This window comes from Psittacula echo, assembly GCF_963264785.1.
Source record: "Psittacula echo genome assembly, chromosome: 27".
NCBI lineage: Eukaryota > Metazoa > Chordata > Aves > Psittaciformes > Psittacidae > Psittacula > Psittacula echo.
The window spans coordinates 1,359,402-1,381,396 of record NC_137762.1 but is presented as its reverse complement, the minus strand read 5'-3'; the positions used below and the strand labels follow the sequence as shown (position 1 = coordinate 1,381,396).

Below are 21,995 nucleotides of genomic sequence, written 5' to 3'. Positions count from 1 at the left end.
ACAAAAAACAACGAGAAAATGCAAAATAAATGTTTTTATTAACAAATCCCGGCGGGATTTGGGGGGGGGGGGATGGGGGGGGCAGGAGGTGGTGCCCCCCCCCCCCCATAGCGAGCACTGGGTGCTGTAGGAGCCTGGTTTGGGGGGGTTGTTTCCCCCCCCCATCTCCCCAATGAGGACCACGAGGCTGCTCTCACCCTTGGGATAAGTCTTTATTGGCCTGGGGGGGGCCCCCCCCCAAACCCACCCCTATGGGGGTGCTGAAGGGGAGGGAAAGGTGATGGGGGTGGGGGGGGGAGTGGGGGGGGGGGCAGCGTGAGCCCTCCCCCCCCCATCCTGTGCGTGTGCCTTGTGCAAACTGCGCGATGTGGGGCCGGGTCCCTCCTGCGCCCGGCTCCTGCCCTGTGGCTCCCAAAGAGGAAGGAAGGGTCCTATCCCCGTCCCCCCCCCCAAACACCTTCCATAGCGACCCCCCCCAAACACCTTCCATAGCGACCCCCCCCCCAAGGAGATCAAATGAACCAAAAAGGGGGTCAAAACCAAGGAGATCAAGCCCAAAACGGGACTAAAACCACTTAAAACCAAACCAGCTGCAACGAGTCCAGCGCCGGCTCCTGCCGCGGGGCCGGGGGCTCTCAGCATCCCCAAACCCCCCCCCGGCCCCATCGGGATGGGGGTGATGCAGCAGTGCCCATATAAATAGCTGGGGAGGGGGGGTAGGGGGGGGTCCTGGCCCAGTCCGTGCGCCCGGAGCCGCCCTCACGTCTGATGGACCTCATGGAACATGAGCTCCCGCGGGATGCGCGTCTCGGGCCCGAAGCTGGCGGCCGCCCGGCGCTCGAAGGCAGCCACCATCTGCTTGACCACCTCGTCGAAGAACACGGTGGCCAATTGGGAGTGCAGGAGGGAGCGGAACTCGAAGGAGATCTGGGGCGGGGGGCAAAGAGGATGGGGTTGAGTGAGGGGGGGGAGGCACCATCACCCCCCCCCCCCCCATCATCCTCACCGAGAAGTCCACGGTGCTGGTGCGCGGGTAACCGGGGATGCCGGGGCTGAAGCGCCAGTTGGTCTCCAAGTGGTTGAAGAGCTTCCCATCGGTGCAAACAGCCTGGGGGGGGGGGAAAGAGCGGCTCAAAGCGGGGGGGGTCAATAGGGGGGACCCCCCCGTGGCAGCGGGGGCTCACCTTGACGAGGTGCGGGCGCACCAGGGTGACGCTGGACGTGTAGCGCTCGAGCACCGGGGGGAAGCCGACCTCCAGCTGCGCCTTGAGGTGCCCCGCGCGCCGCGCCAGCACCACCGAGCGCTTGCACCAGGGCACAAAGTGCTTGTAGTCCTCCACGTTGGCCACCACGGTGTACATCTCCTGCATGGAGTACCTGGGGGGGCAGGGAGGGCAAGGGGTGGGCATCACCTAACACAAGGGGATGGGTGGTGAACCGTGGGGGTCATTGAGGCCAAGGGATGGTCATTGAAGACAAGGGGTGGGCATCACCCAACACAAGGGGATGGGTGGTGAACCATGGGGGTCATTGAGGCCAAGGGGTGGTCATTGAAGACAAGGGGTGGGCATCACCCAACACAAGGGGATGGGTGGTGAACCGTGGGGGTCATTGAGGCCAAGGGGTGGTCATTGAAGACAAGGGGTGGGCATCACCCAACACAAAGGGATGGGTGGTGAACCGTGGGGGTCATTGAGGCCAAGGGGTGGTCATTGAAGACAAGGGGTGGGCATCACCCAACACAAGGGGATGGGTGGTGAACCATGGGGGTCATTGAGGCCAAGGGGTGGTCATTGAAGACAAGGGGTGGGCATCACCCAACACAAGGGGATGGGTGGTGAACCGTGGGGGTCATTGAGGCCAAGGGGTGGTCACTGAAGACAAGGGGTGGGCATCACCCAACACAAAGGGATGGGTGGTGAACCGTGGGGGTCATTGAGGCCAAGGGGTGGTCATTGAAGACAAGGGGTGGGCATCACCCAACACAAGGGGATGGGTGGTGAACCATGGGGGTCATTGAGGCCAAGGGGTGGTCATTGAAGACAAGGGGTGGTTGTCACCCAACACAAGGGGATGGGTGGTGAACCGTGGGGGTCATTGAGGCCAAGGGGTGGTCATTGAAGACAAGGGGTGGGCATCACCTAACACAAGGGGATGGGTGGTGAACCATGGGGGTCATTGAGGCCAAGGGGTGGTCACTGAAGACAAGGGGTGGGCATCACCCAACACAAAGGGATGGGTGGTGAACCGTGGGGGTCATTGAGGCCAAGGGGTGGTCATTGAAGACAAGGGGTGGTTGTCACCCAACACAAGGGGATGGGTGTTGAACCATGGGGGTCATTGAGGCCAAGGGGTGGTCATTGAAGACAAGGGGTGGGCATCACCCAACACAAAGAGGGTGACACAGGGTGTTGCAGCCAAGGGGTGGGTGTTGAGGCCAAGGGGTGGTTGTCACCCAACACAAGGGGATGGGTGTTCAACCATGGGGGTCACTGAGGCCAAGAGGTGGTCATTGAAGACAAGGGGTAGTTGTCACCCAACACAAAGGGGGTGACACAGGGTGTTGAAGCCAAGGGGTGGTCATCAGCCATCACAAAGGGGTAAGTGTTGAACCATGGTGGTCACTGAGGACAAAGGGTGGTTGTCACCCAACACAAAGGGGTGGGAGTTGAAGCTGAGGTGTGATTGCCACCCAACACAAAGGGATGGGTGTTGAACCATGGTGGTCATTGAGGCCAAGGGGTGGTCATTGAGGCCAAGCGGTGGTCATTGAGGCCAAGCGGTGGTCATCACCCATCACAGTGAGGGGGTAACACAGGGTGTTGCGGCCAAGAGATGGGTGTTGAAGCCGAGGGGTGGTCATCACCCAACACAAAGGGGGTGACACGGTGCTGAGGCCAAGGGATGGGTGTTGAGACCAAGAGGTGGTTGTTGAGGCCAAGGGGTGGTCGTCACCCACCACAAAAGTGGGGGCTGACACAGGGCGTTGAGGCCAAGGGATGAGTGCTGAGACCAAGAGGTGGTCGTCACCCAACACAAAGTGGGGGCAATGCGAGGTGTTAAAGCCAAGGGATGGCTCTTGAACCGTGATGGTTATTGGAGCCAAAGGGTGTTTGTCACCCAAAACAAAGCGGGTGACAGAGGGTGTTGAGCCCAAGGGACGGGTGTTGACCCATGGTGGTCACTGAGGCCAAGGGACGGTCATCACCCAACGCAAAGCGGGGGCAACGCAAGGTGTTGAGGCCAAGGGGTGGCCATCGCCCAGCGCTAACGGGTGGGTGTTAAGCCCAGGGGTGTTCATCCCCCATCACAAAGGGGGGGTGACCCCGGGTGTCGAAGCCCCGCGGTGCCCCTCGCCCCTCCCGGAGCTGCCCCGTACCCCATGATTCGCCGCTCCGAGTATTCCTTCCTCTTAGTGCTGAGGTTGAGGAAGCCCCGCACGGGCTGGAGCCGCGGGTCCCATTCGGCGCCCGTCACCACCCGGAGGCCGCTCAGCGCCGCGGGGCTGGGGGGGAAACGGGGCCGTCACCGGGAGCCCCATCCCGGCCCCTTCCCGGCGCTGCTCTTGCGCAAGAGGAGGAAACCCGACCCCGGGACACCCAATCCGGTCCCCGCCGGGGTCCCGGTGGGAAGGGGACGGGGGGGCACCTCCACGGGCATAACCCGGGACCCAACAGCAGCACCCGAGCACCGGGACCCGCTGGTGCCGCCTCCCCGGGACCGGAGGGGGGGCCCTGGTGAACGCTGCCCCCCCCGGGGCCGGGCACCGCGGGGTATTTATAGCCACGGCTCCGCTCCCCCCCAGCGCCGGCCGGGCCCGTGCCAAGCCTGGCAGCCCCGCAGCGCCCAGAATAGCCCCGGATGGGGCCCCCGGCACCGCCAGCGCCCCCCCGGCTCCCGGTGCGGCCCCGGTGCGTCCGGACACAGCGCTCAGCGCAACCCCCACCCCGGCTCCCGGTGCGGCTCCGGCCATAGCCGGGGTGTCCGGACACAGCGCTCCCGGCGGCACCGGCGCCGCTGCAAGGCGCTGGAACCGGGTTCCCCCCTCCTCAGGTCGAGCCCCGCGTTCCCACTCACCCGAGGGCCGGCCCCGCCGCCGCCCGCAGCCGCTGCCGCGCCCCGAGGCCCTGCACGGCCCCGCGGAGCCGCCGCGCCGCCATCACCGGGGCTCGGAGCCCTCGCACCGGGTGACCTCTCACCCCTTCCCGGAGCGTCACCGTGACGTCACCGCGTTAAGAGCGCCGGGGCGGGGTACGAGTCACGCCTCCCGCGCGGGGCACGATGGGAGTTGTAGTCCGCTGCGGCGCGGGGGGTGATGGGAGGTGTAGTTCCGGTGGGGTCAGAACCGGGAGCAACCGGGCCCCGGGCAGCTCTGAGTGGAGCCCCTGTGGGAACCCCCCACCATGTGCCCGGGGCTGTGGGGCCCTGGTCCCCGTGGAAGCGCCGCGTTCACCCCCGGTTCGCCGCAGGGCGTGGGGTGGGTCCAGCCCCGTGCCCGGTGCCGCTGACCGGATGGGAGCCCCGGGGCCGCGCCGTCGCCTTCACCCCGCGCCGTGCGGGACGGCCCCAAGCCCCTGCCCGGTGCCCCGTGACACCCACACACGTGGCTGCCATCGACGGCCGGCCCCAGCCATGGGGATGGACCCCGCACAGGGGCACGGCTCCCGCCGGGCTTCCCCCGCCCGGGCTGGGCAGTGACCGGGGCTCGCAGCAGCGCTCGGGGAGCGGGAGGACCCCGGGGGTGGCCGGGGCTGGGGCCCGGGGCCCGGTTCGCACCGGGCGCTATCGGCCGGCGGCGGCGCTGCGGCCCGGCGGCGGCCGCTCCCCGAGCTGTGGGCGGGCCCAGGCGCTCCCCGCCCCGCCAGAGCCGCCCGAGCGGAGCCGCCGCGGCCGGAGCCCGATGCCGGGAGCTGCGCGCTGAGGGCGGCCCCGAGATGGGGATTCTCAGCATCACGGACCAGGTACCGCCGCCCGCGCCCGCCCCGCGGGCCCCGCGCCCAGCCCGGCCGCGCCGCTACGCCAGCCCGGGGATGCGCGGCCTAGTGCGCGCCGCCGCCGCCAACGGGCCCGGCCTCAGCCGCCGCCCCAGGCCGCGGCTCCCGGCCGGGGCCGCCCCGTCCGCTCCCACCGCTGAGGCCTCCCGCGCCGGCCCCGCGGCTCGGTGGGGCCGGGACCCGCGCTCCGGTGCGGGGCCCGAGGCGGGGGCATCCCCCGGTCCATGGAGCACGGATGGGAGCCGGGACGGGACCCTCAGACATGGCCCCCGGGCTGAGGCACCGGCCCCCGGGTGCAGGCGGACCCCGCTGGGCTTTGGGGATGGTTTCGGGGTGCAGGGGGGGCCCCATCGGGCTGTGGGGTCCGGGGTGCGCCCAGGCCGGTGCTGCCGGTTCCCGTCCATCCCATTGCGGGGCCTCGCTTGGGAGCCCCCGTTCCCGAGCATCCCCATCCCGTGCCCTGCGCCGGGAGCAAGTCCGGATGCCCCCGCTCGTGGCTCCGTGTTCCATAGAAACCACCTTGGATTTGGCAGCCGGGGGCTGCTGGCCCCGTGGAACCGAGCACAAGGGAGCCTGCGGGAATGGGGCTCGATCCCGGGTTTCAATGGGATTCCCAGCCTGGTTTCCTTTACGGTAACCGAGTCCCTGCGCTCTCCATGTGAATGGGGGGGCTGAGCCCCAGTGAGGGCACAATTATCCCTTGGGATTCCTTCCCTGCTGGCTTCGAAAGCCCCTTTCCCGGGGTTTAACATCCAGCAGCGGTGCTGAGGCCGCTGCATTCCAGGGCAGTGACTCACGCGTTGCCTCTGCCCCAGGAGATGTTCCCGGTGTGGAGCTGCTGGGATGCAGGGAGCAGGGGGGGTTCCTCCGGGAGCTCAGGATAAGCCCTTGGCACCACTGGGGACTGTGCTGGGGCTGCCGTGGGCACAGCACCCAAAGAGCCCGGGCATGGAACTGGCTCTAAGGGAGAGCTCAGAGCAGCTCCGGTGTCTGAAGGGGCTCCAGGACACCTGGAGAGGGGCTTGGGACAAGGGATGCAGGACAGGGGGAATGGCTTTAACCTGCCCGAGGGGAGATGGAGATGGGAGCTCAGGAGGAAGCTGCCCCCCTGGAGCCACCTTCACGCTTGCTTCTCTTCTCCTTCGCAGCCTCCTCTGGTCCAAGCCATCTTCAACCGCGATGTAGAGGAGGTGAGGTCCTTGCTGAACCAGAAGGAGAACATCAATGTCCTGGTGAGTGCTGCCCTCCCCTCTGGCCGTGCTCCGTGTCCTTCCCATGCTGGGGACACCGGGGCTGCGCACAGCGGCCCCGAGCTGGTCCCATTCCGTTTCCTTTCTGTGTGCAAGCGTTAGGGATGCTCTCGGTGCCAGCTGGGTGCTGCTTCCCCATCCTGCCTGTTTGTGCCACACGAGTTGGTACCAGGCCCTAAAGAACTCCCCCATTTACCAAACCCTAATGAACTCCCCCATTTACCAAACCCTAATGAACTCCCCCATTTACCAGACCCTAATGAACTCCCCCATTTACCAGACCCTAATGAACTCCCCCATTTACCAAACCCTAATGAACTCCCCCATTTACCAGACCCTAATGAACTCCCCCATTTACCAAACCCTAATGAACTCCCCCATTTACCAGACCCTAATGAACTCCCCCATTTACCAAACCCTAATGAACTCCCCCATTTACCAGACCCTAATGAACTCCCCCATTTACCAGACCCTAATGAACTCCCCCATTTACCAAACCCTAATGAACTCCCCCATTTACCAGACCCTAATGAACTCCCCCATTTACCAGACCCTAATGAACTCCCCCATTTACCAGACCCTAATGAACTCCCCCATTTACCAAACCCTAATGAACTCCCCCATTTACCAAACCCTAATGAACTCCCCCATTTACCAGACCCTAATGAACTCCCCCATTTACCAGACCCTAATGAACTCCCCCATTTACCAAACCCTAATGAACTCCCCCATTTACCAGACCCTAATGAACTCCCCCATTTACCAAACCCTAATGAACTCCCCCATTTACCAGACCCTAATGAACTCCCCCATTTACCAAACCCTAATGAACTCCCCCATTTACCAGACCCTAATGAACTCCCCCATTTACCAGACCCTAATGAACTCCCCCATTTACCAAACCCTAATGAACTCCCCCATTTACCAGACCCTAATGAACTCCCCCATTTACCAAACCCTAATGAACTCCCCCATTTACCAAACCCTAATGAACTCCCCCATTTACCAAACCCTAATGAACTCCCCCATTTGCTGGATTTCAACCTAATCCAAAGCAATTCCTTGGGTTTTCCTTCCCCAAACCGGGGGCTTGGAATGCATTGTGCTCCTCTTGTTCGCTTCCTGCCGTTGATCCATGGGGTGTTCTTTGAGGAAAGCCTCAGGCAGGGGTTGAGCACCCAGAACAGGAGGTACCCGGTGTAAGATCAGATCCCACCTCGGGTCACCCGGAGCCCTGCAGCCCTTACGGGTCGCTGTGGGATGGGGTGAGGAGCCGTGGTTGCACCTCGGTCCCCTCAGCTCTGCCCTCCCCATGCAGGAGGTGGTGGCTTTAAAGCAGCTTCTCCCCATCCCCATCCCAGGATGCTGCACACAGGAGGTGCTGGATGGGCTGGAGTGGGGCCGGGAGCTCCCTGCCCCGCGAGCTCATCCCCACCTCCCGTTCCTTCCATCCCTGCCCAGGACCAAGAGCGCCGAACGCCGCTGCATGCTGCTGCCTACCTTGGAGATGTTGCAATCCTCGAGCTCCTCATCCTGTCAGGTAGAGGCCAAGGGTGCTTGGCCGGGTGCTGGCACTGCCTCGAAGGTGCCGTTGTGCTCTGCTCTGCCCTTGGGGGTGCACAGCACCCTTGGGTGCCCTGGGCTGGGCTGCTCGTGCCTCTGGGGGGAGTTCTCAGCAGCAAAGGGACCCAGAGGCTCTGGGGGGGGGACACAAGTGCTTTGCCACCTTCCCTACCTGGTGCTGAGCATTAGATCTGGCCTCTCCCCTGTCTGATGCTGCAGAGCCCTCGGATCCCACCAGGATCCCCGGCTCTGTGCCTCAGGAGGCCTTGTCCTAAAGCACGGAGCAGAGCTGCCGCTGGCTCTGGGCACCCAAACCGTGGCCCCGGCACCAGCTCCCAATGGCCCCTCCCAGGGCCTGGCTCTCCTCAAGGCCCCCTCTTGCTGCAGAACCGGGCTCTGGGGCCGTCGGGCTCCTCTCTGTGCCCTGACCCCCCCTTTGCTCCTCCCTTAGGTGCTAACGTCAACGCCAAGGACACGGTTTGGCTCACGCCCTTGCACCGCGCGGCCGCGTCTCGCCACGAGGTAGGATCCTTCCCAGCCTGGCCTCTGCTCCTTGCATGGGGAGGTGCTGTCCCTCCTTCCCCAGGGGCTAACCCGGGTTTTGATGGGGCTCTTCTCCCCCTTCCTTTCGGGAGCTGATTCCAGCACATCCCATTGGAAAGCTTTCCTTGGGCTCGCCTGCATCCCGCGTACCTGGCTGCAGGAGCTCAATGGGCAGCAGGCATGGGATGGAGCACGAGTGTGAACCTCTGCTGAAGGTGTTTGCTTTGTGCGGCCACTTCTGGGCTCACTGAACACAGCAGCTCAAGGAGCTGAGGCTGTTCCAGCAGCTCCAGAGCGATTCCTGCCCGGATCCTGCTCTTGGGAATGCTGGGTTTAGGTGGTGCCCATCCATTCACCCAGCCCTGGGAGGGAAGAGCTGTGTTGGGGCTGGGCTGAATGTGCCTCGTGCAGGTGGCACACACCAAGCTCCAGCCTGGAGCAGCCCAGGCTGAGGCTGGAGGATTCATGTAGGGAAGATCCCATCTCCCTCCTCATTCCCAGAGCCTTTTTCCCGCTGCCTTTCCCCTTTCCCTGGGAAAACACGGAAACAGGGCCTGAAGCCATGAAAGCAAACGGGTCCTTTCCTTGGGGAGCAGCAGCACCAGGGTGTGGGGTGGAAGCACGTGGGAGATGCTGCTGCAGCACCCACCCTCCGCCGGAGAGCTCCAGGCGCTGGGGTTGAAGCCCCTCTCCCCTTGCCCCTTGCCAGAAGGCCCTTCACCTCCTCCTGAAGCACTCTGCGGACGTCAACGCCCGCGACAAGCACTGGCAGACCCCGCTGCACGTGGCCGCCGCCAACCGGGCCACCAAGTGCGTGGAGGCCATCGTCCCGCTGCTGAGCACCGTCAACGTGGCCGACCGCACGGGCCGCACGGCGCTGCACCACGCCGTGCACAGCGGGCACCTCGAGGTGGGCCCCGGCAGCGCCGCGGTGGGCAGGGCCCCGCTGCCCGGGCCCCTCTCACCGCCTCTGCCCCCGCAGATGGTGAACCTGCTGTTGAACAAAGGGGCCAGCCTGAGCACTTGTGACAAGAAGGACCGGCAGCCCATCCACTGGGCAGCTTTCCTGGGTAGGTTTTCCCCATGGGAATCGCCTCGGGTGCTTCTCCCGTGTTCTTGTGCGGTCCCGGATGGAGCCAGGCGGAGAACGTTGGGGCTGGAGCAGAGCAGCTTCCAGTGCCTGAAGGGGGCTACAAGGATGCTGGAGAGGGACCTGCAGCAGGGACCGGAGCGATGGGACAAGGGGTGATGGGTTCAGACTGGAACAGGGGCAGTTCAGGTTGGAGATAAGGAAGCTCTTCCCTGTGAGGGTGCTGGGGCGCTGGGATGGGTTGAATGGAGAAGGTTTGGATGCTCCATCCCTGGCCAGGTTGGACGGAGCCCTGGGTGACAGGGTCCAGTGTGAGGCATCCTCACCCATCATCATGGACGTGGATGATGTTAACGTCCCTTCCAACCCATCCCATGCTCCTGGCTCCCCCTTTTGGGGTGTTGGGGCTCCCCAGAGGCTGCTTTGCTCTCGCTGCCTCTCACTGCTCCCTTCCGCAGGGCATTTGGAAGTGCTGAAGCTGCTGGTGGCGCGGGGAGCTGATGTGATGTGCAAGGACAAGAAGGGCTACACCCTGCTGCACACGGCGGCCGCCAGCGGCCAGGTCGAAGTCGTGCGTCACCTCCTGCGCCTGGGAGTCGAGGTAGGACCTCGGGGTGCAGGCGTTGAAGGCGCTGGGTGCTTCTTGCCCTCCCCTCAAGCGCCGCATCCTTTGGGGGTTGTTTCTTGGTGCTGCCCTAGATCGATGAACCAAATACCTTCGGTAACACTGCACTTCACATCGCCTGTTACATGGGCCAGGACGCCGTGGCCAACGAGCTGGTCAACTACGGCGCCAACGTCAATCAGCCCAATGAGAAGGGCTTCACCCCCCTGCACTTTGCTGCCGTCTCCACCAACGGGGCCCTGTGCCTCGAGCTCCTGGTGAACAACGGGGCCGACGTCAACTTTCAGGTGCGGGGTGGGAGGAGCAGGGGTTGGGGATGAGGGGAGCGCAGGGGGAAGCCCTTGACATGGCTTCTGCTGCCCATAGAGTAAGGAAGGGAAGAGCCCTTTGCACATGGCTGCCATCCACGGCCGGTTCACGCGCTCGCAGATCCTCATCCAGAATGGTGAGTGCTGGCTCCGTCCTGCCCTCAGCCTCTCCTCCTGCTCGCAGAGCTCGAGGCCTCTCCAGTTACCACCCCGTGCCCGCGGGGCTGGTGGCCCTGTGCTCTCTGTGTGCCCTCAAGGGCAGCCAAGTGCAGACCCATGGCGCTGACATTCCAGCCGGGTCACAGCCTGGAAGGCAACAGTGCTGCAGGCTTGGCACCCCCCCTTCAGCTGGGCACCTCCAGGCCTCGAGCATCCCCTCCTGGAGCAAGGGGGAGAATGGGTTCGAGTGAGCACCCGTGTGGGGATGCAGCAGAGCCCCACTTGGCATCTCCTTTGCAGGCAGTGAGATCGACTGCGCTGACAAATACGGCAATACCCCCCTCCACGTTGCTGCTAGATACGGCCACGAGCTGCTAATAAGTACTTTGATGACGAATGGTGCTGACACTGCAAGGTAAGGATGGGAATTCCTCCTCCTTTGGCCTTGCCCTGTGCTGGAGGATGCGGCAAGGATGGGATGACCCATCCTGACATCCCTGCTCCTCCTCCCCCCTGCAGGCGGGGGATCCACGACATGTTCCCTCTGCACTTAGCTGTTCTCTTTGGATTCTCCGACTGTTGTCGCAAGCTGCTTTCCTCAGGTCAGTGAATGGCTCCTCCTGCCACGGGGGGCACAGGATGGGGCCCCCCCTTGACCCTCCTTGCTGCCCCACAGGTCAGTTGTACAGCATCGTGTCCTCGCTGAGCAATGAGCACGTGCTGTCTGCAGGCTTCGATATCAACACGCCTGACAACCTCGGCAGGACCTGCCTCCACGCTGCTGCTTCGGGGGGGTGAGCTCTGCAGCCCCCCCACCTCGGGCCCAAAGCAGGGCCCTGCTTCCTGCCCAGTGCAGAGCTGCTGGGGTCAGAGCCCTGGGTTAGAGCAGGGTGGAAGGGGAGCCTTTGGGCCATGTTCTGCGGCTCTTTGACTCATCCCATCACCCCCTCTCTGGCTCTTTACCCATCTTTAAAGGGGTGGAAACGCTCCCTCGGCTCCTAAAGGGCTCCGGAGCTGATGGCACAGGGGTGGAAGCGCCTCGTGTTGGGGCTGTGGAGAGGGGGAATGTGGCTGCAGTGATGCTGCAGAGGGGGAGAATCCTCTCGAGGACCTGGGGAAGAGCTTTGTGTGTGCAGCATCCAGTGCAAAGGTGGCACTGAGCTGCGCTTCGGCACGGCTGTGACAAGGAGTTGGTGTCCCCGTGCTGTGTAACCCCCCCCTTTCTCCTGCAGGAACGTTGAATGTCTTAACTTGCTGTTGAGCAGCGGTGCTGACTTGAGGAGGAGGGATAAGTTTGGGAGGTGAGCGTGCTGGAGGCCCCAAACCAGCCAGAGGCCTTGGGCTGCCACACTGCAGCCCCATTGAAGCTGCTTCCTTCCCCCTGTCCCACCCCAAAGGGTCCAGCTCTGGAGCCAGCTCCTGCCTGTGCTGCCAGGCTTGGTCCTGAGCCCCTTCTCCTTGCTCTTTGCCAGGACTCCACTGCACTACGCAGCCGCCAACGGCAGCTACCAGTGTACGGTGACCCTGGTGACAGCGGGAGCCAGCGTCAACGAGGCTGACTGCAAAGGCTGCACCCCCTTACACTATGCTGCTGCTTCGGACACGTACAGGAGGTGAGGGGCCCCTCGTGCTGCTCCGGCCCCTCCACGGGCTCTGCTGTGCCCTGGCCACCTCTCTGCTGCTGGGGCTGGGTGGTGGCAGCGAACAGAGCCCAGTGCCTGCCCTTCCAGAGCAGAGACTCATTCAGGACCCAGCCATGACACTGAGGAGGAGCCACTGAAGGAGTCCAGGATGAAGGAAGCGTTCTTGTGAGTGGCACTGGGTGGTTGTTCCCCCCCTTCCCTGCATGGGGACTCCGGGAGCACCTCCCATCTGCTGAGCCCTGGGGTCCTGGAGCAGACTTTGTCTGCTGGGATCGCTGCATCCTGGTCCTCACTTCCATGCCTCGGGGGGGGGGGTGACCACAGCATCTCCTCTGAGCTCAACCCTGCAGAGCTCAGCCTTTCTCCTTGCTCTTGCTGGCTGCAGCTGTTTGGAATTTCTGCTGGATAATGGTGCTGACCCATCCCTGCGGGATAAACAGGGATACACCGCTGTCCACTACGCAGCAGCCTACGGCAACAGGCAGAACCTCGAGCTGGTGAGTGAGCTGCAGGGCCCCCTGTGCTGCAGGAGGGCATCCCAAGGGGCTGAAGGCCAGGGCCAGGCTAACGCACTGGGAGCTGTTGTGCTGGGAATGCCATGGAGGAAAGGCCTGGGCCTGAGGGAAAAGGGCTTTGTGTGGAAGCCCCTGTGGGGAGAGCAGGGTTGGGAAGGTTGAGAGCCAAGGAAGAGCTCCTGCAGGACAGGAAGCACCTTGGGACCGGCTGTGGGCCCAAGGGCAGCTCAAGGCAGGGCCCATGGGGAAACCCTGCGGAGCAGAGGAGCAGGTTCCCTAAGCCCTGTGCAGCGCAGGGGGGGCAGAGCCTCTGCCCCAGCCTCCGTGGGTCACCTGTGGGCTTGTGTTGTGCTCTTGCAGCTCCTGGAGATGTCTTTCAACTGCCTGGAGGACGTGGAAAGCACCATTCCAGTCAGCCCTTTGCACTTAGCTGTAAGTAGGGCTGCCCAGCCCCGGGGCTGCGGAGGGCACTTGGCTCCGTGTGGGGCTCCTGCTGTGTCCTGGTGGCTCCAGGCTGGTCCCTGCAGCACCAGGGCAGATGCTGCAAGTCCCTTGCCTTGGGGATATCAAACCCCTTGGCAGCCACCTCCTGTACCTGATGGGGCTTTGTAGTGGTCCATGAGGTGCTGGAGGGCCCCAAAGGGGCCGCTTGCGGGTGCAGCTCTTCCAGGCACAGCTCTTCCATGGTGTGCTTTGTCCTCAGGCCTACAATGGTCACTGTGAAGCCCTGAAGACCCTTGCTGAAACCCTGGTGAACCTGGACGTGCGGGACCACAAGGGGCGGACGGCGCTGTACCTGGCCACGGAGCGCGGCTCCACCGACTGCGTGGAGGTGCTCACCAGCCACGGCGCCTCCGCCCTGGTCAAGGAGAGGAAGAGGAAGTGGACCCCTCTCCATGCTGCAGGTGAGGGGGGGACACGGGGCTGGGCATGCTCGGGGTGGCCAGGGCTGCAGGCCCGGCAGGATGCGGCCCCGGCGGTGGCTTCAGGCTGTGCGCAGGGATGTGCTCAGCCCCTGCGAGGAGGAACCCATCCGTAGAGGAGTGGCTCCTCCTTTCCTTTTCCCAGCTGCCAACGGGAACACGGATTCCCTGCACCTCCTGATAGACAGCGGGGAGCGGGCGGACATCACCGACGTCATGGACATCCACGGCCAGTGAGTTCGGATGGGGTCGAGCCCCTCGCTGGGTGCCTGGGCCTGAACCCAGCTCATTCCCGAGCTCCTTCCCCTCCTTCTGCCTTTCCCCGCTGCAGAACCCCGCTGATGCTGGCGATCATGAACGGCCACGTTGACTGCGTCCATCTCCTGCTGGAGAAGGGATCCACGGCCGATGCGGCGGACAAGAGGGGAAGGACCGCGCTGCACCGAGGGGTGAGCATTCCCCCGGAGCTCCTGCTCCTCCTGCTGTGGGCAGGGTGCTTGGTTTGTTCCACAGAATCATGGAGTGGTTTGGGTTGGAAAGGACCTTGAGATCATCCAGTTCCAGTGACACCTTCCACTGGAGCAGGTTGCTCCAACCTGGCCTTGAGCGCTGCCAGGGATGGAGCATCCAAACCTTCTCCATTCAACCCATCCCAGTGTCCCAGCACCCTCACAGGGAAGAGCTTCCTTATCTCCAACCTGAACTCCCCCTGTTCCAGTCTGAACCCATCACCCCTTGTCCCATCGCTCCAGTCCCTGATGCAGGTCCCTCTCCAGCATCCTTGTAGCCCCCTTCAGCCACTGGAAGCTGCTCTGAGGTCCCCACGCAGCTTCTCTGCTCCAGCCCCAATGTCCTCAGCCTGGCTCCTATGGGAGCTGCTCCAGCCCTTGAGCAGCCTCTGCCCTCCAGCTCCCTGTCCTTACCCTGAGGCCACCAGCACTGCAAGGGGGGGGTCCCCCAGAGCAGAGCAGAGGGGCAGGATCCCTCCTGGCTGCTGGGCGGCTGGAGGCTGAGCTGCGCCCCGTGGTGCTGTGCGCTGCGTGCAGGCTGTGACGGGCTGTGAGGACTGCCTGGCCGCGCTGCTGGACCACGATGCCTTCGTCCTGTGCCGGGATTTCAAGGGCCGGACCCCGATCCACTTCGCTTCGGCCTGCGGCCACTTGGAGATCCTGCGGACGCTGCTGCAGGCAGCGCTCTCCACCGACCCCCTGGACGCCGTGGTCGACTACAGCGGCTACTCCCCCATGCACTGGGCTTCGTACAGCGGTGAGGAGCGGGGCTGGGCTCCGGGTGCTGATCCCGCTGCGCCCCGCGGCCTCCGCAGCTCGCAGCCTCTTGGGAAGGGCTCGGCTGGGAGGGAGGTTGGGGGGGGGTTGCTCTCCTTAGGAAAGGAGGACCACAGGGATTAGGGAATTGCTGAGGCTGCCCCGCTCTGGGCGCTTGCGCTCTTTGCACCTTCCACCCCTCTTTGCTGTTCCAAGTGAGAAGGGGCCGGCTGCTGATGTTCTTCTGTCGCCTCTTCCCTCCGCAGGGCACGAAGATTGTCTTGAATTGTTACTTGAACACAACCCATTCGCGTACCTAGAAGGAAACCCCTTTACTCCATTGCACTGTGCAGTGTAAGTGGCAGCTGGGACCTGCTCTGGGGGATGTGGGAGAGGGCATCCATGAGCTGAGCGGGGGAGCTCCAAACCCTGCCCTTCCCACCCAGGGCTCGGCGAGGGCAGCAGCAGCTCCTCAGGGCCGTACCTGGGGTCCCATTGAGCACACAGGGGTTTGGGTTCCTTGGCTCTGTGCTTCCCTGAGGAGCACCAAGAGGGGTAAAGGGCTCTTTCGCCCTAAACGGCTGCCATGGGCTCGATGCTCTTTAATCCTGGTCTCACTTCCCTTCTCCTCCCCACCGCAGAATTAACAACCAGGATGGCACTGCTGAAATGCTGCTGGAAGCATTGGGTGCCAAGATTGTTAATAGCAGAGATGCCAAAGGAAGGTGAGCGCAGCCCTATCCCCAGCCCTCTCTCATCCCCCCCCTTGGGTGATGGCTGTGTCTCCCTCATCCCTCCCCATGGCACAAAGGGAGCCCCATGCCCCTGCAGCCTCCTCCTCACCCCCTCTCTTGCCTCGCCAGGACTCCCCTTCACGCTGCTGCCTTTGCAGACAACACCCATGGTTTACAGCTGCTCCTGCGCCACCAGGCCGAGGTGGACCTGACCGACAAGCTGGGGAGGACCCCGCTCATGCTGGCTTCTGCGAACGGGCACACTGCAGCAGTGGGTACGTGCTGGGGTCCCCGGCGTGGGGCCCAGCCTCCCGCTGCCTCCTGCGTGCTCTGGGGCCTCGGACCCACGCCTGCCCCACAGCAGCTTCGCCCTCCTCGTTGCAGAGTTCCTGCTGTACCAGGCGAAAGCCAATATAACTGTGCTGGATGTCAACAAGAACACAGCTCTTCACCTGGCCTGCAGCAAGGTAGGGACTGCGGGCACCAGCACCTTCCCCTTGAGAGGGGCCTCGGCCGGAGCAGAGGCGCAGGAGCTGCTCCATCAGCTCCGAGCTGCTCAGGCTGTGGCGCATCCTGAGGATCCTCTGGTGGGAGCAGGAGCTCGGGATGAGCACGCCCGTGCGGTGCAGGGGATGGAGGAGGCTCCGTTTGGCTTTTTAAGCCCTGCCAAAGGGGTGGCTGGTGGGGAAGGTTGGGTTTCGGGACCGTTCCTGTATCCCGAGCATCCCCGTTGCAGTGGGGCAGCCCCACGTCAGCCCCAGTGCTCCTGCTCGTGCTCCATGAGCAGCCCGGTCTCCTTTGCAGGGCCATGAAAAGTGTGCCTTGTTGATCCTGGGGGAAACCCAAGACCTTGGCCTTATCAATGCAAGTAACAGTGCTCTGCAGATGTGAGTATTGGGGCAGCTGGGGAGGAACTGGCTTTGCTGGGGGGGCAATGGGGATGGTGGCAGCAGCCAAAGGGGTGCTGGGGGCTTCTGGCCCATCCAGGTCCTTTTGCAGCCGCTCTGCCCCACGCCTGCAGCGTTGCATGGGGCTGGGACGTTGCGGCCCTGCTTGGGTTAATGCTCCTGCCTGTCCTGCTCCCCCCAGGCCGCTCCACATCGCAGCGCGCAATGGGTTGGCCGCCGTGGTGCAGGCCCTGCTCAGCAGAGGGGCCACTGTGCTGGCTGTGGATGAAGAAGGTGCGTGTGCCCCATGGGTGCTGGGGGGGTTCAGTGGGGGGTCCCCAATGGGTCCTGGGTGCTCCTGAGGGAAGCGCTCAGCTGGGATCAGCAGCAGTTCCGTGCCCTTCCCATGGTTCTCAGCCTGTGGCTCTGCAGGAGCCTCCTGGGTGAGGACATCGGCGCCCTGGGAGGGCATTCCCAGATCCCGCAGCCTGGAGATGCCTCCCTCCCTCCCCTGCTGCACCTTCTGGTGCTCTCTGGCTCCTGCCAAGGCACAAGCCCAGCCCAGGCTGAGCCAATGACTCCCCTACAAGTGGCTGTTGGGGCCTGAAGCTTTGTCTCCCAGCAGAGCTCTTGCTCTGCTGCAGTGCCTGTAGGTTGCAGGGTGTTGGAAGAGGACCGTGAGTTCCGTATCTATAGGTTAAGTGCTAGGATAACGTGAGTTATGGGATATCCTTGTGCTGCCAGGGCTGCGGAGGGGTTTCGGTCGCGTCCTGCTGATCCTGCCCCACAATTCCTGCTGCATAAGGAGAAAGACAAAGCTCATCCCCAGCCTCCCCTTGAGCCAGGCAGGAAACCTGCCCCGACCCCAGCCTCCCAGGGGGCAGGCACCGCTCCTTCACCCCTTGCCTTCGCCCTAGGTCATACCCCAGCCTTGGCGTGCGCTCCCAACAAGGACGTCGCCGACTGCCTGGCACTTATCCTGTCCACCATGAAGCCTTTCCCCCCTAAGGACACCATCGGCTCCTTCAGCTTCAACCTCCTCAAGAACTGCGGCATCGCAGCCAAAACGGCCGCCTGCGGGGCTCTGCCCAACGGCAGCTCCTGCCCCTACGGCAAGGACCGGCCCAGCGCCATCGGCTTGGACGGCTGTTACTCGGAGTAGCTTAAGCAATGGGTGACCTAATCTCTTATTCTATTTATTTAGGAGTTCTATAAATATAGGGCACTTTAAAGGAGAACAAGACTGGGCAGGGCCTCCGTGGGCAAGCCAAGAGTTCAGCACTGCCTCTTCCCGCTGGATGTGCCGGTGCCATCCCCGGCCCCATCCTTCTCCTGCTGCACTCAGGGTGGGAGATGGGTGCGGATGGGTTTGGCCTCCCCCAAACCTTTTGGTTCTGATGGTTTCTATCCCCCCCTCCCATCATCTCCCCCCCCCCCCTTGGAAGCTTTGTTCCCTTCCTTGCTCCATCCATCGGGATGGGGAAGCCTGAACTCTTGGTGGGATGATGGGGAGGGAATGGGGGGGGGGGGAGCTGCTGCTCCCTTTGCAATCGCTTCCCAAGCTCATCCTCCCGTTCCAACACACACTTGAATCCAGATCTACTGTAGCTGGGACACTGAGCTCCCCTTTAGGCAGCTCTCATGGGTAAGCGACGCGGGTGCTGCTGCCCGAGCCCGTGCCCAGGCTATGGATGCGCTGCTGGAGCCTCCCTCCCCTTTACCAGGCACTTTAGGGATTCTGTTGGTTGGGGTTTGTTTCCTCTGGCCGAGGGTCAGATCCGAGGAATCGAGGCTTGGCCAAGGTTCCATTCCCTGTTTCCGTGTTGCTTTTTTTAGTTAGAGAAAAAAAAAAGAAGTTATTTATAGCGAAAAGGAGCATTTTCCTTGGGGAAAAAACCAACAAAATCCATGAAAACAAGCACCCCTCTCTGAAAGCCTGCCCCGTTTCAGAAGGACAAGAAATGCACTTCAGAGCCCTTGGTCCAACCCGCAGGAAATCCCTGTGTACTTCTCCACTGCAGCATCGCGGCGCGGTTGTGGTGTTCTTGGGGGGGGTTTGGACCTTTAGGAATCCTGTTCACGATGCAGCTTCGAGGCGTTGGCGGATGTTGCACTGGTCGATGTTAATTCCCTTCGGTTTAGGCTCTTTTCCCTCTTTCCCCTTGTCCCGGTCAGGATTACTGTAACCGTTATCACGTGCACAGAGCAACCCTCTCGCAGCGAGGCTCTTCCAAGCCAAAGACTGGGATGCGGAGAACTGACAGGGCCACAGGGATGGCAGGAATCAGCTTGGCCCTTCCCAACCCGGAGCCAGCGCCGTGGGCGCCCGCAGGCTGGGAGCAGGGAGCAGAGCATCCCTGCATCCCCCCTTGAGCCTCCTCTTTGCAAGAGGAGCAGCCTCGAGGAGCTGTTGGTGCCTCGGTGCTGGGGGCGAGGGAAGTGGCTCTGTTGGGGTTAGGTTGTGCGGCCGTGGCCCCTTCGCGCTGTTGCTGTCTTTGAACCAAAGCCAAACTCTTCCGAACCAAATAGGACGTTGCAGGCTTGGCCTTTGGGTGGTGATGAGCACATTCCCTTCCTGGGTCCCATCTCAGCTCCCTCTTCCCATCCCATTCCCAACCCGCACTTTGTTCAGCGAAGCACTCGAGAGGTTTATGCCTATGGTGAGATCCCTTTGCCCCTGGAGCTTGACCGCGAGCGTTGCCCTTTCTGCACCGCGTTACCTCAGTTCGGATCCAGAAGAAACTTGAATCCCCTGAATCCTTTGGGAAGATCCTTGCTCAGTGTTCGGCAGAGGAGAACTGGAACCAGAGACTTGTTTACACGGATGGAGCCCGCCTCCTGCTCTTGCCCTTTCCCAGGAGGAATTCCGGCATCGCTTTCTCTCTTCTTCTCGCTGCTGACCCCAACCCTCCCTCCCTGGGCAGGGAAATGGGTCCAAAGTCCTGAGCCGCCGTCCCCGAGGGCTGAAGTCCTTGTGCAGGCACACGAGGGGCTGAGCTGCTCCCGGCTCCGATGGCTCCGGCTCTCCCCTCCGTGCCCGTCGAGCCCTTGGCCTCAGCTCGCTGGGGCTTTGGCCTCGCTGGCTGGGACTCAGCCCCATTTCCCTTGGGCCGGAGCCGGGCTGGAGCGTGGCTCAATGCTGCTTTTCCTTCCCCCCCCCCTTGCCCCCTCTTTGTTCTTTAGCAGTGGTTGTTGTGTGCTTGGTGAGTTCCGCTCTGCTCGCGTTGGCCTTGTTCCCGCGCCGCGTTCCCTCCCCGTGAGACAATCAATGTGATCTCTGTAAGGGCTTCCCCACGCTGCTCCCTGCTTCCCGAGCCCCTCTTTGCTCCTCGCTCCCCTTCCCCTTTGGGTCTTCGAAAGAAGAAGGATGATGGAGGGACCCGAGGTTCCAGCAGCGCATCCGTGGCCTCGGCAGCACACGGGAAGGGAGGATGAGGAGGGGAGGGATGCGAGGGACGGGCGCGGGTACCAGTCTTGTTCTCCTTTAACGCTGCCGTGTATCCCGTTGGCAGCACAGCTTGACAATTCCAGTAATAACCCAAGTGTTTGGTCCTAACGCGTTCTTTTTGCTCCACGAGGTTTGTGATGGTTTCCCTGGTGCATTGTGAAGAGGGGCGGAGGGAAACTTCCGGGGTGCCCCCACTCCCCCTCCCCAAGGACCTTTCATGCCAAAGTTGGACCATGCCCGCTTCGCGTCCTGCCGGCGCCTCCGTAGCTCCCACCAAGCAGTGACTTTTTGGCTTCCCCCCCCCCCCCCATTCCCAAAGTTATTCCAAGCTCTTGGATCCCCGGCTCCCCCCTCCCCAACCTCGGAAACCAAGGAAGTTTCTCTCCGCCCCCTTGGTCCAAAGCACTTGCTTCAAGTAATAAGCACTTTTGTTCAAGCATGAGTCTGGATTCCCTTTAGCATCCCATGGGATAAGAGAGCAACCAAGAGCGAAAGGGAGGCGAGAGTTGTCTTTGGGTTGATTTTGGTCACGTTTTAAGTTCCGAGAGGAAAATCCATGTGGAAAAGCTGGGTTTTTAGGGAGCGAATGAGCCAAGGGAGGATGTGTTCTGCGCGCGAGGAGTCCGAACCTAACAGCACAACTGCATTTGAACCCAGGGTGGATTTGCACTGCCACTGCTGAGCCATAGAAACTGCTGACAAACACTGAATGTAAGGGCCGGGGGGGGCCAAAGGGGGGGCTCGGCCTCCGTTGGGCACTGAATGGAACTCACCCCCCCCACTGCTCAACCTGGGGGGGGGGGGGGTTCGTTGGTGCTGAGCCCGAGCCGCAGGCGAGGTGAAACGTGGAGCTCTGGATGGTTCCCCCTCTGCCATTCCCTTCTCCTGGCCCGGGATGGATGGAGCCAGGGGGACCCTGAGCATCTCCCGCAGCCCCATCCCGGGAATGGGATGAGGTCGATGTAAAAGTAGCACTAAAAGCAAAGCAAACCCCCCCCAAAACCACACAGAGCAAGGTTGATGTTCCTGTTCCGACCGCTCGGAGCGAGGGGTGAGTGAGGAATGGGGAGATCCCGACACAAAACCCCCCCTCCCGCACCCCAGAACCAATCCTGGGGGGGGCGGGGGGGAGCTGCTCCTGCTCCATCCCAGGGTCCTGTGGCCGCAGGGACCACAAAGGGGGGACCTCAATGGGAATGGTGGGAGGGATGCGGGCAGGCTCCCTTTTGCCTTCAATAAGAAACCAAAGGAAAAACCAACCCCTTCCACTCCCGGCCACGCGGATTTGGGGCTTTTTTCCTTCTCTCCCTTTTCTCTTCCCTCCTTTTGTTTCTCTGTTTCTCTCCAAGGACACGAGGAGCTCAAACCTCTTCTCCTGGCCCAATCCTGCCGGGCTCAGCACTGCTGGGTGCGTTTGCAAGGAGAATCCCCCCCCCCCCCAACCCCAACGGAGCCGGGAGCAGGCGGAAGCATCAGCTTTGGAACGGGGAGGCGGAGGGTAACAGCATCACTGGTCTTTAGTTAAACATCCACGGATGGGGATGGAGCCGGAGCGGCCGAGGGTGGCGAAGGGGGGGGACGCACCCCGATGGACTTTGAAGGCATCTTGTAGCGAGCTCTGTGTCTTTCCCTGTGTGTAAATGCTGCACCTCTGTATACCCTGCACATCAACGTGTGTGTCTTGACGCTAGGACAGACCTCAGCACCCGTCAGGTAGCGACGCTCCCCCCCCCCCGCCGTGTCGTCGTGTGCGTGCAAAGCGGTTTCGTGTGCGGGTCCCGAGCAGGGGCCGAGGAGGGGGACGCGAGAGGAACAAAGCCTTACTCGACCCAGTCGTATCGATAGTGTTCGTCAACTTGAAACCAATAAAGTGAACCGCATGGAAAGCTCCAGGTGAGCGCTGGGGTTGGGATGTGGCCCCGAAAGAGGGCCCGAAGGGGTGTTTCTGTGGGGCTCTGCGCTTGGGTTCCAAGGGGTTGCTGCTACTTGGAGCCCATGGGTACCGCGGAGCCGCTGCTGCCTTCCGGGCTCTGCATCCGTGAGGGATG

At 62.6% G+C, this 21,995-nt stretch overlaps 2 protein-coding genes across 6 annotated transcripts; one reads left to right on the top strand and one right to left on the bottom strand.

Moving 5' to 3' along the window:
• Window positions 1–19: 19 nt before the first annotated feature.
• COQ10A (coenzyme Q10A) lies at window positions 20–4,234 on the bottom strand. Of its 5 annotated transcripts, none has more exons than XM_080635261.1 (5): window positions 4,078–4,234; window positions 3,380–3,505; window positions 1,185–1,377; window positions 1,007–1,108; window positions 20–927 (listed from the first exon to the last, which is right to left on the bottom strand). In XM_080635261.1, the coding sequence occupies exons 1-5, from the start codon at window positions 4,158–4,160 to the stop codon at window positions 760–762; spliced, it is 672 nt and encodes a 223-aa protein (XP_080491387.1). In that variant the 5' UTR covers window positions 4,161–4,234; the 3' UTR covers window positions 20–759. The 5 variants fall into 5 exon arrangements, with proteins under 5 accessions (XP_080491387.1, XP_080491388.1, XP_080491385.1 ...); XM_080635262.1 differs by having other exon boundaries at window positions 1,019–1,108; XM_080635259.1 differs by having other exon boundaries at window positions 1,007–1,377.
• A 613-nt stretch (window positions 4,235–4,847) lies between these two features.
• On the top strand, window positions 4,848–21,820 carry ANKRD52 (ankyrin repeat domain 52). Its single transcript, XM_080635274.1, has 28 exons — window positions 4,848–4,961; window positions 6,143–6,226; window positions 7,706–7,784; window positions 8,259–8,329; window positions 9,060–9,260; window positions 9,333–9,420; window positions 9,899–10,041; window positions 10,140–10,352; window positions 10,432–10,510; window positions 10,833–10,947; window positions 11,052–11,134; window positions 11,209–11,326; window positions 11,765–11,833; window positions 12,005–12,145; window positions 12,263–12,340; window positions 12,561–12,672; window positions 13,051–13,122; window positions 13,394–13,595; window positions 13,759–13,846; window positions 13,945–14,062; window positions 14,660–14,879; window positions 15,145–15,232; window positions 15,520–15,603; window positions 15,742–15,887; window positions 15,997–16,079; window positions 16,417–16,499; window positions 16,702–16,793; window positions 17,417–21,820. The coding sequence occupies exons 1-28, from the start codon at window positions 4,935–4,937 to the stop codon at window positions 17,659–17,661; spliced, it is 3,222 nt and encodes a 1,073-aa protein (XP_080491400.1). The 5' UTR covers window positions 4,848–4,934; the 3' UTR covers window positions 17,662–21,820.
• The last annotated feature ends 175 nt before the right edge of the window (window positions 21,821–21,995 follow it).

Coding starts and splice junctions, on each gene's coding strand:
- COQ10A (XM_080635259.1), bottom strand. CDS start 4,160: ATGGCGGCGCGGCGGCTCCGCGGGGCCGTGCAGGGCCTCGGGGCGCGG. Junction 3,506..4,077: donor GCGGCGGGGCCGGCCCTCGG/GTGAGTGGGAAC, acceptor TTTCCCCCCCAG/CCCCGCGGCGCTGAGCGGCC. Junction 1,378..3,379: donor TCGGAGCGGCGAATCATGGG/GTACGGGGCAGC, acceptor CTGCCCCCCCAG/GTACTCCATGCAGGAGATGT.
- ANKRD52 (XM_080635274.1), top strand. CDS start 4,935: ATGGGGATTCTCAGCATCACGGACCAG. Junction 11,327..11,764: donor CACGCTGCTGCTTCGGGGGG/GTGAGCTCTGCA, acceptor TTTCTCCTGCAG/GAACGTTGAATGTCTTAACT. Junction 14,063..14,659: donor GGACCGCGCTGCACCGAGGG/GTGAGCATTCCC, acceptor CGCTGCGTGCAG/GCTGTGACGGGCTGTGAGGA.